Source organism: Chlorocebus sabaeus, chromosome 23, assembly GCF_047675955.1.
Source record: "Chlorocebus sabaeus isolate Y175 chromosome 23, mChlSab1.0.hap1, whole genome shotgun sequence".
In the NCBI taxonomy this organism is placed as follows: domain Eukaryota; kingdom Metazoa; phylum Chordata; class Mammalia; order Primates; family Cercopithecidae; genus Chlorocebus; species Chlorocebus sabaeus.
Window position 1 is genome coordinate 5,092,722 of NC_132926.1, and position 17,028 is coordinate 5,109,749.

Consider the following 17,028-nt stretch of genomic DNA (forward strand, 5'->3'; position numbering starts at 1 on the left):
AAAAAAAAAAAAAAAAATCAGCCAGGCATGGTGGTGCATGCCTGTAGTTCCAGCTACTTGGGAGGCTGAGGTGGGCGGACTGCTTGAGCCCACGAGATCGAGGCTGCAGTGACCTATTATTGTGCCATGCACTCCAGCCTGGGGGACAGAGCAAGACCTTGAATCAATCAATCAATCAATCAATCAATCAGTAAGTAAAGTGAGTTGCTACTTACAGCCTGTATTAGGGGATGCAGGGTAGAAATTAAACCTGACCTCTTGAAGGGAGGGGTATTATAAAATGTAGATGTATTTTATTTGTATTAAAAAAAATTTTTTTAAGACAACGTCTTACTGTCACCCAAGCTGGAGTGCAGTGGCACAACCATAGCTCCCTACAGACTTGATTCCTGGGTTCAAGCAATCTTTTCGCCTCCCAGGTAGCTAGGACCACCTAGGGATACATCACCATGCCCGACTAATTTTTTAAGGTTTTTAGTAGAGATGGAGGTTTCACAGTATTGCCTGGGCTGGTCTTAAACTCGTGGCCTCAAGCAGTTCTCCCATCTTGGTCACCCAAAGTGCTGGGATTACAGGTGTAAGCCATTGTACCTGGCCTTATTTTTATTTTTTAGAGACAGGGTCTCACTATGTGCCCAGGCTAGACTTGAACTCCTGGGCCTACGTGATCCTTCTGCTTCAGCCTCCTGAGTAGGGTGCACGTCACTGTGCCCGGCTTTTGTGGACATCTTTTACAACTGCTGTAAGACTTAAAACATCCTGTAGAGGAAATATTTATCATCTGAACCTTTAGTTTCTTTCTTTTTTTTTTTGAGATGGAGTTTCACTCTTGTGGCCCGGGCTGGAGTGCAGTGGCACGATCTCAGCTCACCGCGACCTCCGCCTCCTGGGTTCAAGCGATTCTCCTGCCTCAGTAGCTGGGATTACAAGCATGTGCCACCACATCCAGCCAATTTTGTATTTTTAGTAAAGACAAGGTTTCTCCATGTTGGTCAGGCTGGTCTCGAACTCCTTCAGGTGATCGCCCGCCTCGGCCTCCCAAAGTGCTGGGATTACAGGCATGAGCCACCGTGCCCGGCCTAGTTTCTAGTTTTGAGGAGTACTCCCATGTGGCCGAGCTCACCTCTCATGGTAGAAGCTGAAAACGCTGTAACTACTACTGCAGTTTTTCTTCCAGCTAAAGCCCAGGTTCTGCCAGTTAACAGCATCCACTTCAGAGAGTCAGTGATGCCCAGGAGTGGCTTGGGAGGCTTGAGAGGCTTGGGACGCCTAGGAGAAATGTTCCCTGGTGGGGGCTGCAGTAACAAGAATGAGCTCCTGGGGCTGGGCGCGGTGGCTCACACCTGTAATTCCAGCACTTTGGGAGGCTGAGGCGGGTGGATCACCTGAGGTCAGGAATTTGCGACCAGGCTGGCCAACAGGGTGAAACCCCATCTCTACTACAAATACAAAAATTAGCCAGGTATGGTGGCATGTGCTTGTAATCCCAGCTACTAGGGGGGCTGAGGCAGGAGAATCGCTTGAACTTGGGAGGTGGAGTTTGCAGTGAGCTGAGATTGTGCCACTGCACTCCAGCCTGGGCGACAGAGCAAGACACTGTCTCAAAAAAAAAAAAAAAAAAAAGAACTCCTGGGGTACAGAGCAGTGGTACTGGGCACCCTTATGCATGTCTGGACTGACTGGGCTAAGGGCACAGGCAGGAGTTTTCAGGGCTTAGTGTTGGTGGGGACAATGGTATCCTTCTTACACTTACTCTGTGGTATGATACAGGCAGGATCCTGCTCATGTAGCCTGAGCTCACTTTTATATATTTTTTGCATCTTAAAATCTTTAAAATGTTTTCTCCATGTATAAGGTTTTTTTTTTTTTTTTTTTTTTTTTTTTTTTTGAGACAAAGTCTCACTCTCACCCAGGCTGGAGTGCACTGGTGCAATCTTGGCTCACTGCAACTTCTGTCTCCTGGGTTCAAGTGATTCTCCTGCCTCAGCCTCCTGAGTAGCTGGAATTACAGGCGTGCACCACCACGCCCGCCTAATTTTTGTAGTTTTAGTCGAGACAGGGTTTCGCCATATTGGCCAGGCTGGTCTTGAACCTCTGACCTCAGGTGATCCACCCGCCTCAGCCTCCCAAAGTGCTAGAATTATAGGCATGAGCCACTGCGCCCACCTCCGTATTAAAGTTTTTTTTTTTGTTGAGACGGAGTCTCGCTCTGTCGCCCAGGCTGGAGTGCAGTGGCGTGATCTTGGCTCACTGCAAGCTCTGCCTCCCCGGTTTACACCATTCTCCTGCCTCAGCCTCCCAAGTAGCTGGGACTACAGGTGCCTGCCACTACGCCCCGCTAGTTTTTTGTAATTTTTTTAGTAGAGACGGTGTTTCACTGTGTTAGCCAGGATGGTCTCGATCTCCTGACCTCGTGATCCGCCCATCTCGGCCTCCCAAAGTGCTGGGATTACAGGCTTGAGCCACCGCGCCCGGCCAAGTTTTTTTTTAGATGGAGTCTCACTCTGTTGTCCAGGCTGGAGTGCAGTGGCACAATCGCAGCTCACTGCAACTTCTGCCTCCCAGGTTCAAGTGATTCCCCTGCCTCAGCCTCCCGAGTAGCTGGGATTATAGGTGTACATCACCATGGCCAGCTAATTTTTGTATTTTCAGTAAAGACAGGGTTTCACCATGTTAGCCAGGCTGATCTCAACCTCCTGACCTCAGGCGATCCACCTCCTCAGCCTTTCAAAGTGCTGGTATTACAGGCATGAACCACCGTGCCTGGCCCATCTATAAGTATTAATATAAGTATTAAGCATAAAAAAAAACCTGTAAGTATTAAGCCAACTTCTTTAATGCTTCTGGTAGTTCTATGAACTTACACTAGCTGGCTTGTTTCTGTTGCTTACTGCTGAAAATCTTGGCTGATGTTTTGAGGGCCCTGGTCTTGCAGCCTCTCTCCTTACCTTGTGGCACATTCTCCCTCCTTTGGGTTGACAAGCATCTTCCTCCTCAGAGCCTTGGCACATGCTGTTCCCTCTGCCTGGAACATTCCTTACCCCCATCTTCCCACCCACCACTCACTCCCAGGTGGATCACTCAGTTTAAATGTCACGTCCTCAGGGAGACCTTCCCTGGCCCACCCGCAGTCTGGGCTTTGGCCTCCTGCTACACACTCTGGCTGCACTGCTGTTTTCCTTTGCAGCCCTTTGTTACAACTGCTACAGGTCATTTGTATACAGGAGTCCTCTAGGGAAAGTGTGTCTCAGTCCAGGGTCCTGGCAATACAGTTGAGGCTGAGGAAAAATCAGTTATATTTCCCTCACTCTCTAGGCAATCCCCTCTCTCTTTTTTTTTGTTTTGAGACGGAGTCTTGCTCTGTTGCCCAAGCTGGAGTTCGGTGGCGCAATCTCTGTTTGCTGCAAGCTCCGCCTCCCAGGTTCACGCCATTCTTCTGCCTCAGCCTCCCAAGTAGCTAGGACTCCACCTCACCTGGCTAATTTTTTTTGTATTTTTTAGTGGAGACGGAGTTTCACCATGTTAGCCAGGATGGTCTTGATCTCCTGACCTCGTGATCTGCCCACCTTGGCCTCCCAAAGTGCTGGGATTACAGGCGTGAGCCACCACACCTGGCCGGGAATCCCTCCTCTGTCTGACCCTAACTGCCCTCTGCCCTGGAGCTGCTCAGCCCCTATCAATTTTTCTGACTCTCAGGGAACATTTTCGTTCGGTTGTAAGACAAAGATACTCAGAAATCAAATCTGCTTACAAAAATAGTAAATGTACTGGCTCATGCACTTTTGTTTTTAAAGAGATGAGGTCTTGTTGTGTTGCCCAGGCTGGATTTGAACTCCTGGGCCTAAGAAATCCTCCTGCCTCCATCTCCTGAGTAGCTAGAGCTCCAGGAGCATGACTCTAAGTCCTGGTATGAATCAGGCTTCAGAAACAGCTTGATCCTGGTTCCCAATAGTATGGGCAAAACTCAGTCTCTCTTCTGTCTTCTTCTCTATGGCAGGTGTTCCCTAAGAAGTGACAAAGAAGGCCACGAACAGCTCTGGGCTCAAGACATTCCCACTTGGCAACTTCTCAATTGTTCTGGCAAAAGCCAGGAGAGTGGTCTTCCCCACCTAGACTACATAAGCTGAGGCTGGGGTTCTTCAAAGAAAAGCTTGTTATAGGAAGGGTAAACAGACACTAGGAAGCTTCCGATTATTATACCTAGTGATTCTGTGAGTGAAACTGTTCCCAAACTTAATTATTTAAAACAATGTATTATTTCTCACAATCCTATGATTAGCTGGGCTCAGGTGGCAGTTCTGATTACGCTGTGGATTGGCTATGCTAGAGGGTCTGGGATGTCCTCCCTCACATGCATGGAGCTTGCTGTTGGCATCTGGTCTGTGGTCGCCACACGGTCTAGCCCAAACTTCCTCTCACAGTGTCAGGAAGCTGCACAGGCACTTAAGTCCTAACGTAGAAGTCGTACAGTCATGTCACTGAATTCTCTGATCAAAGTAACTCACAAGACTAGTTCAGATTCAAGAGACTGGGAAATGGACTCCCCCGCCCATCTTGACGGGAGCAAGGATGAAGTCACATTGCAAAAGGACACAGGCACAGGGAGGCAATGATTCATGGGAGGCCATGATTGAAAGCATCAACTATGCGCCACAACTCGCCTCTTCTAGTTCCTTTCACTAACCTTCCTCTCACCCCAGCAACCTGGCTACTTTGACCTTCATGACCACTAGAGGATCATCTCCCTCAATAAGTCTTTCTGGCCAGGTATGGTGGCTCATGTCTGCAATCCCAGCACTCTGGTAGGCCGAGATGGGAGGATCATTTGAGCTCAGGAGTTCAAGACCAGCCTGGGCAACACAGTGGGACCCTGTGTCTACAAAAAATAAGATAATTAGCTGGGTGTGGTGGTGTGCACCTGAAGTCCCAGCTACTCGGGAGGCTGAGGTGGGAGGATCACTTGAGTCAGGGAGGTCGAGGCTGCAATGAGCTGTGTTTGCACCTGCATTCCAGCCTGTGTGACAGAGTGAGACTGTTTCAAAAAACAAACAAAATAAATGTCTTTCCTGTGAAATCCCAGCAATGGTCCCGACCAGACCATACCCATTTTTACTCATTTATTCATTAACGTATTCAATCACCAAGCAGTTATTAAAACATAACCACAGTCCTATGCTAGGGACCAGGGATGCAGTATCATAAGACCCAATTCCTGCCCTCAAGCAATTTCTAGACCCAGTTCCTGCCCTCAAGCAGCCTCTAGTCTAAAAGAAGAGACAGGGAATTAGATCACCATAACACAGCATATTAAGGGCTATGCTAGAGGGGAACACAGGGCATCTGGGAGCACAAAGGGCAGCCAACTTGGCCTTGGGGGCCAGTGATCTCTGGATGAATGGAGGTCCCTAGGTTGACAAGGCGAGTTGGAGCAAGTATTAGGCAGAAATCTTGGTCGCAAGTGATAGAAACTCAACTCCAGCTGACTTCAGGAAAAGTCAAAACTAGAAAGTCCTGGGGGATATTAGCTTCAGGCATAGCTGGATCCAGATAGTCATCAGAAACGAGTCTCCTCATCTGGAGTGCAGTGGCATGATCTCAGCTCACTGCAACCTCCACCTCCCGGGTTCAAGCGATACTCCTGCCTCAGCCTCCTGAGTAGCTGGAACTACAGACGTACGCCACCATGCCTGGCTAATTTTTGTATTTGTAGTAGAGACTGGGTTTCACCATGTTGGCCAGGCTGGTCTTGAACTCCCGGCTTCAAGTAATCTGCCTGCCTTGGCTTCCCAAATGCTGGGGTTACAGGTGGGAGCCACCGAGCTCAGCCTCCTCTGTGTTGGCTTAGTTCTGAAGCAGGCTGTCCTTACATGCTGCACACTAACAGCTGAAGACTGTGACTGTGATTACTCAGGTGGGTCACAGGCTCACTCCTGGAATCGGTCCCTCGGAACCACAGGGTCTGAGAATGGAGCAGGTTTGTCACTCAAAGGAGAAAAGGAAAAGAAGGGCTGTGGAGCTGGCCTGACATCAGGTGTACTCCTAGACAGATGACTGAGTTACAGCCCTCAAACAGAGAGGGCCTCTGAGGGAAATGTCCTGAGGGAACCAGAAATCGGCCTTGGGAATGAGCAGATGTGCTAAGATCAAATCTCTCTCCAAGGCTACTTCTTGGTTGTATAAGCTCTGCAAGACTTTGTCCCTGACTTTCCCCTGTGAAATCAAGTCTTCTCCAGTTGTCCTGAGGGTTCACTGAAATAGGAAATACAGAGGCTCTTGAAGTCACCCTGTTCTCTTCCCATTAAATCAAACAGTAAAGTCCCAGGGCGGGTCTACCTTGCCGGAAAAAAGAAGCGGACTCCACCTAGTGGCTAATGGGGTCATTGTGCTGTGGAGTTGACCATTTACAGAACCAGAAGGTTTCTTCAGCGTTTTAATATTCCTAGACAGAGGAAGGAGCATATATGAACAGTAAGCTTGGGAGAGCCAGGCCAGGGACGGGTCTGCCCTGTCTCTGTAATAGGGCTTTTCAAAGGGCAGAAAGGTGAGGTTAGGTGGATGGATGGTCAGAGGGAGAAAATGTTCTTCCTATTGTATTTTACACTAGTGACTGCTCATCAGAGCATCTGGTCTGGGGGTGGGGACAGCTCATGTGGCAGGGACTGCTGTGAGGGAAGGGCTTTCTTCTTTTTTTTTAAGAGGCTCCCACTATGTTGTCCAGGCTGGACTTGAACTCCTGGGCTCAAGCGATCCTCCTGCCTCAGCCTCCTGAGCAGCTGGGATTACAGGCACGTGCACCACACCTGGCTTAGGGCTCTGGGAGGAAACTCTACCTGTTCATTGCTACTTCTTTAGGATTTGAGCTGGGAACTGTGATTTCTTCTAACTTCCACTTCACAAGACAGTATCAAGGCCTCGGGTCACATATATCTGGTGGCAGTGCTCAGACCAACACTTAGGGCCCCTGAATCCCAGGCCATTGTCCCTCATGCCATCCCTCATTGGCGGCTATATAGGTACATGTCTAGATGTGTCTGCACTGGTGGGTTGTTATATTCAAACAGCTGCTTTGCATCTAGCTCTGGGCTAAGAGCATGATTCCACTTCCTCTTATTTCCATTTCATGCATGATTCCATTTCTTCCCCTCAGGTGTGACACCTGAGTAGTGTCACTGGCCAAAGAGCCCTGGGCCTGGGATAAGCAGGGGCTCCCCAGTAGCGAAGGGTGACTTTTCGCTGGACCCCAGTAAAGAATCACTTGTAGCCACTCTGCTACTTTTCCCCCCGCCTCAGTCAGATCGAATTAGGATTCTGGCATTTCATAAATCACTGAATCTTATTACATGGGGCTATGCCAGATGCCATCTGCTTGTGGCCTTACCCCCGCTCCAGGGGCACTCAGGGCTTACTTCAGGTCAACAACAGAAAGAGCAGCAGTTACCATTTACATAGCATTTATCATGTGTAAGGCACTATTAATTATTTCGTATCTATCTATTCTTTTAATTCTCACAATAACCCTATGAGGTAGGTACTAATGTTCCACCCTGAGGCAGCTTTGTGATGGCAGAGCTGGGATCCGAACCTTAGCTGCTTGCTTCCCAGAACCTGAGTTTTCGCCACTACACTAGACTACCTCTCCAGAGCTGATGCCTCTCTGAGACCGTCCCTAGGCACTAGAGCCACGAGCAGGGGCTCCCTCTCATGCTTGCCTGCTGTATACACCAGAATGGCCAATATTAAAAAAACTGACAACACCAAGTGCTAACCAAGACATGGAGCTGCTAGAGCTCCCACACACCGCCGGTGAGGATGTAAGTCAATAGAGCCACTTTGGAAAACGGTCTGGCAGTGTCTAGACAAGCTAAACGTATGCCTACTCTATGATCCCACGCCTAAGTCAATGAGTGAACATGTGTACCAAGCAACATGTACAAAATCCTTCATAGCAGTTTTATGATACCCCCAAACCAGGAACAACCCAATTGTCCTCAACAGGACGGCTGGGCCAGGCGTGGTGGCTCACGCTTGTAATCCCAGTACTTTGGGAGGCTGGGGTGGGTGGATCGCTTGATCCCAGGAGTTTGAGACCAGCCTGGGCAACAGAGTGAGACCCCATCTCTACAAAAAATAGAAAAAATTAGCTGGTGTGGTGGCATGTGCCTGTAGTCTCAGCTACGTGGGAGGTTGAGGTGCGAGGATCACTTGAGCCCAGGAGGTTGAGGCTGCAGTGAGTCTTGATGGCACCACTGCATTCCAGCCTGGGTGACAGAGTGAGAACGTCTCAAAAACAAAAACAAAAAAGTAGGATGGCTAAATTGTGCCATATTCAAATAAAGCATCACTACACAGCATGAAAAAACTCAACTTTTTTTTTTTTTTTGAGACAGAGTCTTATTACGTCACCTAGGCTGGAGTGCAGTGGCGTGATCTCAGCTCACTCGCAACCTCTGCCTCCTGGGTTCAAGCGATTCTCCTGCCTCAGCCTCCGAGCAGCTGGGATTACAGGCATGCGCCACCACCATGACCGGTTAATTTTTGTATTTTTAGTAGAGACAGGATTTTACCATGTTGGCTAGGCTGGTCTCGACCTCCTGACTTCAAGTGATGTGCCCACCTTGGCCTCCCAAAGTGCTGGGATTACAGGCATGAGCCACTGTGCCTGGCTGAAAAAAAAACTGAACTTCTGAGACATACAGTAACGTGGGTGAATTCCACAAACTAATATTGTGTAAAATGTATGATTCCATTTTCATAAAGCTCAAGAGCAAGCAAAACTAATCTACAATGATAGAGGTCAAAATAGTGGTTACTTCTGGGGGACACTGACTAGGAGGGGAAAAGAGGGAATGTTTTGGGGACCTGGCAATGTTCTGTATCTTGATATGGAGGGTGACTGCCCTAATGTATACATATAAGTGAGGACTCATCAAATTGAAGCCTAAAATTGGTGCACATTACTGAATGTGTGGTGTACCTAAAAAAGTTCGGGAAAAAAAGGAAGCAGTTAAACAATTTCTGGGTATGGTGCACAGTTGTTTTTGCCCCCTCTTCCCCCTGTATCCATCCCCCTCAATCTGGAAAGAGCCCTACAACTTTCTTCTTTTGGGGCTGCGTCACTCCCTCTCTCAATACGTTTTAGGTGGAGGTGACTCAGCTTTAGGCACATGACCCAGGCCCCAAATCAGAGTGCCTTTTCCCCTAGCCACAGGGATTAATTCAGGGATGAGAACAGGACTAAAGCAGTGGAGGCAATCCCAGATATTCTGTTGGAACTAGTGGAGAAAGGTGTTCTTTCCACTGTTGTTACTAACGTATCAGGATAGAAGCCTGGGGCCGCTGGTGGCCACCTTGGCACCCCTGAGAGAGGGCACACAGAGGACAGCAGAAGGACAGAAAATTCTTCCTGATGAGACCAGCTCCGAGTATGGGTCCAGCTATCACTGTATGTGGATTTTTCATTAAGTGAATCAATACATTCACTTTTTTAGCTAATCGCTTTGGTTTGGCTTTCTTTTTTTTTTGAGATGGAGTCTTGCTCTGTCGCCCAGGCTGGAGTGCAGTGGCGTGATCTCGGCTCACTGCAAGCTCTGCCTCCTGGGTTCATGCCATTCTCCCACCTCAGCCTCCCGAGTAGCTGGGACTATAGGCATCCGCCACCATGCCCGGCTAATTTTTCTGCATTTTTAGTAGAGACAGGATTTCACCGTGTTAGCCAGGATGGTCTCGATCGCCTGACCTTGTGATCTGCCCGCCTTGGCCTCCTAAAGTGCTGGGATTACAGGCGTGAGCCACCGCGCCTGGCCTGATTTGGGTTTCCAACAGTTTAATAATTAGAATCTAATACACTGGGAATGGACAAAATTATGAGAAAAATGGAGGGACTTGGAATATAAACATTGAGTCTTATCTCATCTGTTTTGTGGGTACTGCCCCTTCCCCGAGTGACTGCTCACCCTGTGAGACCATGGCACTGGTAGGAGATGGGTGAGGCAGGCTGCAGGGGCCATGTGGGGAGACTCTGGTCCTTACTTGTAAAGGGTTCCAGAGCAAGTCTAGAGAACTGGATTCTACTCTCCATTTTGTCGCTTCTTAGAGGCAAGACCTTGGGCAAATCATGACACCTCTTTCAGCCTTGTTCCTTCTCTCCATGGTTTTTATTTTATTTTTTATTTTTTGTAGAGATGGGATTTCACCATGTTAGCCAGAATGGTCTTGAACTCCTGGCTCAAGTGATCCACCCGCCTCGGCCTCCCAAAGTGCTGGGATTACAGGTGTGAGCCACCCTGCCTGGCCTCCTTCTCTATATGGAATATCAACTCTTAGCTCAAAGGTTGTTACGCAGATCAAATGCTAGCTTCCCAACCTCTCCAGCTTTTTCATACCCTTGACTGAGTCAGCTTCTCATCCTGGGCTTTCTTATCATTGTCATCATGATCTTTGACCGTGTGTGAACCCCCAAGGGCAAGATAGTGTTAATCTCTAGGTCCCCTTACCAACAGGGCTGGCCACACAGCGGCAGGGACTACAAAGTGGTCTTGCAGGCCGGAGGCTCACGGTATGATAGCCCACTGACCCCCTGCCCTTCATTTCCTTGCTTGGTAGCTGGGGCTGAATCCGACATACTAGGTGGCTTAGAAGGACCCTGGTGAATTGCTGGAGCAGTCTGATCTTGGGAAGCTGAGAACCTTCCCTGGGGTTGTGTAGAGCCTGTCACAGCAGACCAGGAGCAGGGGCTGAGTGCTGCTGAATGGGAGCTGAGGCTGCCTGGGCCCCTTCCTCAAACCTGGCTGTCTACAGTAAAGGATGGACAAAGAGCTCTTGAGGCCATAACACCCCTTTCTTTTTTTAAATTTTAAAAATTATTATTTTTTAGAGACAGGGTCTTTCTTGCTCTGTTGTCCAGACTGGAGTACGGTGGCATAATCATAGCTCACTGCTGCCTTGAACTCATGGTTAAAGCGATCCTCCTGCCTCACCCTTCCAGGTAGCTAGGACTACAGGCATGCACCACCACACCCGGCTATCTTCTTTTAAAATTTATTATTTATTTTTTTGGAGACAGGAGTCCTGCTCTGTCACCTAGGCTGGAGTGCAGTGGCACGATCTCGGCTCACTGCAACCCTCCGCCTCCCGCGTTCAAGCAATTCTCCTGCCTCAGCCTCCCGAGTAGCTGGGACTACAGATGCATGCCACCATGCCCAGCTGAGTTTTGCATTTTTTATAGAGACAGAGTTTTGCCATGTTGGCCAGGCTGGTCTCGAACTCCTGACCTCAGGTTATCTACCTGCCTTGGCCTCCCAAAGTGCCTGGATTACAGGCATGAGCCATGGCACCTGGCCTTAACATTTATTTTTATACTTTCTTTTTTTTTTTTTGGAGATAGAGTCTTCTTATGTTACCCTGGCTAGAGTGCAGTGGTTATTCACAGGCATGATCATAGCATACTACAGGCTGGACCTCCTGGGTTTGAATGGTCTTTCTGCCTTGGCCTCCTGTGCAGCTGGGACTATAGGTGCATGCCACCACAGCTGGCCGTAACACTCCTCAGCTCATTTTTGAGTTATGGAAAATGCTGTTTCAAGAATCACCAGGCCTATGATAAGTCCCATGGAACAAACCTATCACTGTGTAAGAGCTGAGCAGGAAAAAACCATCTCTCCTCATACACCTCATTCATTCATTCAGTAAAACTTCATGACACACCACTATGGACATCAGGAAGTAGAGATGAATAAGGCTGGGTCTCTGCCCTAAGTGATTGGCCTGGAAAGCCATACTGGACACAGTTTCCATACTGGCCACCTTGTCTCTTTTCCTGCCCCTCCCTGCATTCCTTTACACAACAGCCAGAATTCTCTCAAACATAAAGCAGATCCCCAGCTTAAACCCTTTAAAGACCTTCACAAGGCCCTATGTGACAGGAGAAGCAGGAGAAGGTGGATGAGAAGATGAGGCTGTATTGAGTTCAGAGCACCTGAACTCAAGGGAGACTTTCACAGGGTGCTTGACTCTGTCCCAACTCCTAAAATGACTACTGGGGACTACTGAGGTCTGAATGGGGCGGGGGTGAGGGGTCAAGACGGACATACTAGATCCAGTGGCAATATGGCTCAAAACCCTAGGTCTGTTAAGTTGCAGTCTGGCTCATGGGGGAAATTCTTTATTTGGATGCTTCAGTGACCAAGAGACAGAGCATTAGACACACACATAAGCACACACATACACACAAACACACACACACACACATCCATACAATATGCAAAGCAAAGGCATTTCACAGGTGAAGGGATAGGGAGTGGGGAAAGGAGGCCACGAGAGCAGCTAGGGGCTTCTCTGACAAAATGAGGAGAAGCCTCTGATGGTGACACTCCTTGGAATTCTTGCCTCAAAGCTACAAGGAAAACTGTATCCCTGTGGACTCAGTCCCAGGCCACAAAACAGTAAAGACAGAGAAATCTGGGTGTGGGGCCTGGGGGACACCTGCTCCTCACTGTAGAAACCTGCATCAGCTCTCTATTTCTTTCCCTGGGACCCAGAAATTGCCTGGTGGATGATGGGGAAGGCTAGCACCACAGCAACCTGGGCAAGGTGGTCTGCTGCACAAGGGGGAAGAGAGGACGAGTAGGGCCAAGGGTAGCAATGAACCTCACAGCCGGCTGGCATGAGGCAGTTTGCCTTTAGGGGCAGAACCCTCAGGGAGACTTGCATGTGGGGCACTTTCCCATGTGACCTTGGGTCAGAGCACCTCTGATGGAGGAGGGGAAAGGTCCCATCCCCACTGGAGAGTCCTATAATCCCAGTGGACATGGGGGCCGCCCCCAGCCCCAGCTCGTTGCTAACTGCTGCAGATCCTTAGCACCATTCAGGAACCGTGGAGAGGGCAGCGGGGGGAGCAATGCTCCGCCAAGACTCTGTCACCGCTCCAGGAGGAGACTTCACAGTTGGCAGAAACCTGCGCAACTGGCCATATCTGGTCTAAGGCTCAGGAAAGCCTGCACCTTTTGGGGGAAGGCAGAGTGTTGTATTAGCTCCAAGCTTCCATGTTGCAGCCATTTCCTCTGTTTCCTGCCTCAGCCCAGGTTTGACATGAAAGTTCCAGGTTTCACTGGAAATGTCTAGGGTCCAGGGAGATCTCTGTTCTTTAGTTGCAGGAACTGGCCCAAAACTGACCTTTAGAGGAAAGACAAGTGGCTGGGGCCTCAGCACCTATGGCCCAGAGGGGCTGGGGAAGGGGGAAAGCCACCCTCCAAACTGCCACCTGGTGAGACCCCAGGTCTCTCGATACCCTTGCCTCCCCTGTCATGGCCTACAGGACCCCTGCCAAAGGGGAGCAGCAGGAGTGAATCAGCCTGGACCAATCAGAGGCTGTCTGTGGCCCAATGCTGCCTCAGGCCTGTGTACTTTCCTGGTGAGAACAAGGAGTGAGAGGGAGCCAAGGGCTGAGCAGTCACGGGAAGCTGGCTCACGGCTGGCCCAACATGGGATGCTGGGCAGAATCACCTCTAGTCTTCCAAGGTGGTTGAATCTTTCTGAATGGGCTGCCTTTGCATTGGAATCTGGCCCAGGGATGATGCCACTGTTTTTGGTGACCTGTATTTGAGAAGGAACAAAGGAACAGGGTCAGTGTGTGGCAGCTGTATTGGCTTATTGCAACGATAGCACTGCCCTGTTAGGGCCTTGGAGTAATAGGCAGGGCACCTTTCCTTCACTGAGGTCCACTGTGGGCTGGCAGAATGCTGGATGCTTAGCTTCCATCATTCCATCCTCATGGCAATTCTAGCAAGGTGAGAAGCAGCATCCTCATTTTACATACAAGGAAAGTAAAGTTCAGAAAGTTTAAGTGGCTGGCCCATAGTATGTTTTCTTTTTTTTTTTTTTTTTTTTTTCCTGAGATGAAGTCTCGCTCTTGTCGCCCAGACAGGAGTGCAGTGGCGTGATCTCTGCTCACTACAACGTCTGCCTCCCAGGTTCAAGCGATTCTCGTTACTCAGCCTCCCAAGTAGCTGGGATTACAGGTGCCCGCGACCACGCCCGGCTGATACCTGTACTTTTAGTAGAGACAAGGTTTCTCCAGGTTGGCCAGGCTGGTCTCCAACTCCCTACCTCAGGTGATCCACCCGCCTCGGCCTCCCAAAGTGCTGGGATTACAGGCGTGAGCCCCGGCCACAAAGTATGTTTTTAAGTGGTAGGTTCAGGACTGTAGCCAATGCCTTTTCACTATACCAAACCACTGCCTACAGGGCCCTATACAAACTCATTCCATTTGGTAGTGGCAGAGTAAAAATGAATGGGCTTCAAAGTCAAACAGGCTTGAATCCTAGGTCTAACTCCAAGTAACTAAGTGAACTTGGGCAAGTCAATTAACCTATCTGATAATTAGGCTTTCTTTGGTTGTAAAAGGCAGGGGTGGGGGGATATCCTAATTTCATATCTTTTGTTGAGAATTTAATGAGACTGAAATCAGGTGTTCAACAAATTATAGCTTTATCCTTACAGAATTAGAGGCTTTTTAAAAATTTTGAGACAGGATCTCACTCAGGCACCCAGGCTGGAGTACAGTGGTGCCATCATAGCTCACTGCAACTCAAAGCACACTCCACCTCCTGGGCTCAAGCTATTCTCTCACTTCAGCCTCTCAAGTCGTTGGGACTACAGGTGTGCATCGCCACACCTGGCTAACTTTATTTTTTGTAGTTGGGGTCTTACTACATTGTCCATATTGGGAGAATTAGAGACTTACTGACTTGCCCAAGGTCACAATGCTGGAAAGTTTAGCAAGAGAACAGTGAACAACACTAGCACTTTCAGGTCTGGGTAGCCCCATGGCGCGGCTCTGGTTGGCTTCAGGTTGTCTGTTGCAACTGCCATCATCCAAGCTGCAAGGGAGGTATGTATGCTGAAACACTGTGGGACTGAGTTGCTGGGGCTTGTCTCAAGTCTATACCTAAGAGTACCCCCAAAGTAAAAAACATATCCACAGGTAAAGAGGATGATCTGCTACAGTATGAGAGAGGAGACTCCAGGCAGAGTAGAGAGAACTAAGGACATTTTTCACACCAATACTCTGTGTTTCCACCACCTTTAAATCATTCAGCTCAATGAGCAAAGCAAAATCAATGACCAAAGTCAAACAAACATTTCAGCAGCTTGCCCGCCTGACACTCAGTTTCCTTGTCCGTAAAACGGGAATTCTGCTACCCATCTCAGAAGGTTATGCTGGGGCCAGGTGCAGTGGTTCACACCTGTAATCCCAACACTTTGGGAGGCCGAGGCAGGCGGATCACTTGAGCTCAGGAGTTTGAGACCAGCCTGGCCAACGTGGTGAAACCCCATCTCTACTAAAAAAAAAAAAAAAAAAAAAAAGGTTATGTTGTGGCACACTGCTCATACCACACATTTCCCTTCAGAGAGGAAGGGACAGAACCACGTAGGCCCTCCAGACCAGGCCCTATCCTCTTCATATCAACGGTGCCATAACCTACTTCTGAGCCTGACGCCTTGGGAGGAGCATGCTGTGGGCCAGATAGGCTTCAATTTGAATCATGACCATGCTTCATTCACATCACCACTTTGAATGCTGGTTGTCTATATGTGTAAAATGGGAATAATTATCTTTCCTCTCAGGACTGGAAGGATTACCTGAGAAAATATGCTTGACATATGGCCTGCAACAGAAGAGGGGCTCAAGGAATGTTAGTCACTTCCAAGATTACCATGAACAGGTAACTCTCCGTTCACCTGGTTCCTTCAAAACCCTTATCACAATCTGTGATTATTGGTTGTTTACTTGCTTAGTCTGTTTCCTTTCACCAGGCTGTAAGGTCATGAGAGCAGAGGCTGGGTCTGTCTTGGCCACCATTCAGAAGATGCTCAATATATATTTGATTAATGAATGAGAGAGCCTGGTCATATTTGATAAAGACCTATAGAGGGAACTCCTGCCAGCAAAGGATAGGGTCTCCAGGCCAGTGGAAAAACACTTCCCCAGAGTGCTACAGACCAGGAAAGCCAGGTGTTCTTAGGGTTCCACCAAGAAAATCATGTATGCTTCTCTATTAAAACCTTCAGCCCAACAGGTCCAAAGACTGGGCAGAAGCTGGTAGAGAAACACATATAGAGGAGACACTTGTTCCTGTTAAATGATTTATCTTCTGTTCACTGAAAAAAGGCTGCCAGGATTCCATTTCGGCCCAGAACTACCTGGCTTTGTTCTGACGCAGAAGTCCCGGGCTCCTGCTATGGATCCTAGAATTTCAAAAAATGGTTACTTACTGGTTCTTGTGTTTGAAGCCGCTGACATGAGCTTGGTACTGTTCTATGGAGTTCAGCACTATCTTACATGTTTTGCAGGGGTAGCCCTTTCCAGCTGAAACACATCAAAATCAAGATCTTAGTTATCCAGTAAGAAGTAACCTGAAGACTGTTGCTTTTCAGAGTGTACAAATGCCCTTCTAAGGACTGACAGGTGAGGCGAGGTGAGGTTGCTGGCCCTGGTGAGAACCCAGAGGCCACAGTGCTCAGGAGGCACAGACTGCGTGCCTGTGTGCTTCCTGGGGTTGGGAACATCCTCATTCCTGTGTCCCCCGTCCCAGCATAGAGCCTGGCCCAGACTAGCTGAGTGATAAAAGAATGACAGAACAAAGAAGTGACATTTGGTGTCTTTTCTACCTTGACTGTGCTAACTGGCCTCATTAAGGATGCCCTTCACTGAGAGATCTCTGGGAAGGTGCCACTCTCCTAGGGCTCGCAGTAACAGTAATTAATGAGAACGCTGGTTATGAAAATCAATCTGTCTTTCTACCCTGGGAATCACAGACCGTATCTCACTTTACCAGGGTTGCTCCAATGACAAAGTGGCTCTTCCCACATGGTCTAGTAGTGAGTGAGGAGCCAGGAGAGGGAACTGAACTGCTGGTTCTGCTTTCATGTGACCTTAGCTAGATTCCTTCCTTTCTGAGCTTTTTCTTTTTTTTTTTTTTGAGCTCTGTGGCCAGGCTGGAGTGCAGTGGCACGATCTCGGCTCACTGC

At 48.8% G+C, this 17,028-nt stretch overlaps 1 protein-coding gene across 5 annotated transcripts in view; it reads right to left on the bottom strand.

The window, feature by feature from the left end:
* The window catches only part of ZNF346 (zinc finger protein 346), a 63,985-nt gene that overhangs the window by 5,414 nt on the left and 41,543 nt on the right, over positions 1 to 17,028 (bottom strand). For 3 of the 5 annotated variants that reach the window (XM_037992813.2, XM_008015396.3, XM_008015395.3), the window contains 2 exons: positions 16,273 to 16,366; positions 12,145 to 13,590 (listed from right to left, as the gene is read on the bottom strand). In XM_037992813.2, coding sequence (XP_037848741.1) covers positions 13,503 to 13,590; positions 16,273 to 16,366 — 182 coding nt within the window. In that variant the 3' untranslated portion in view covers positions 12,145 to 13,502. Of the gene's footprint in view, positions 1 to 12,144; positions 13,591 to 16,272; positions 16,367 to 17,028 lie in introns of those variants that run through there. The other 2 variants (XM_073010499.1, XM_073010498.1) reach the window with 2 other exon arrangements.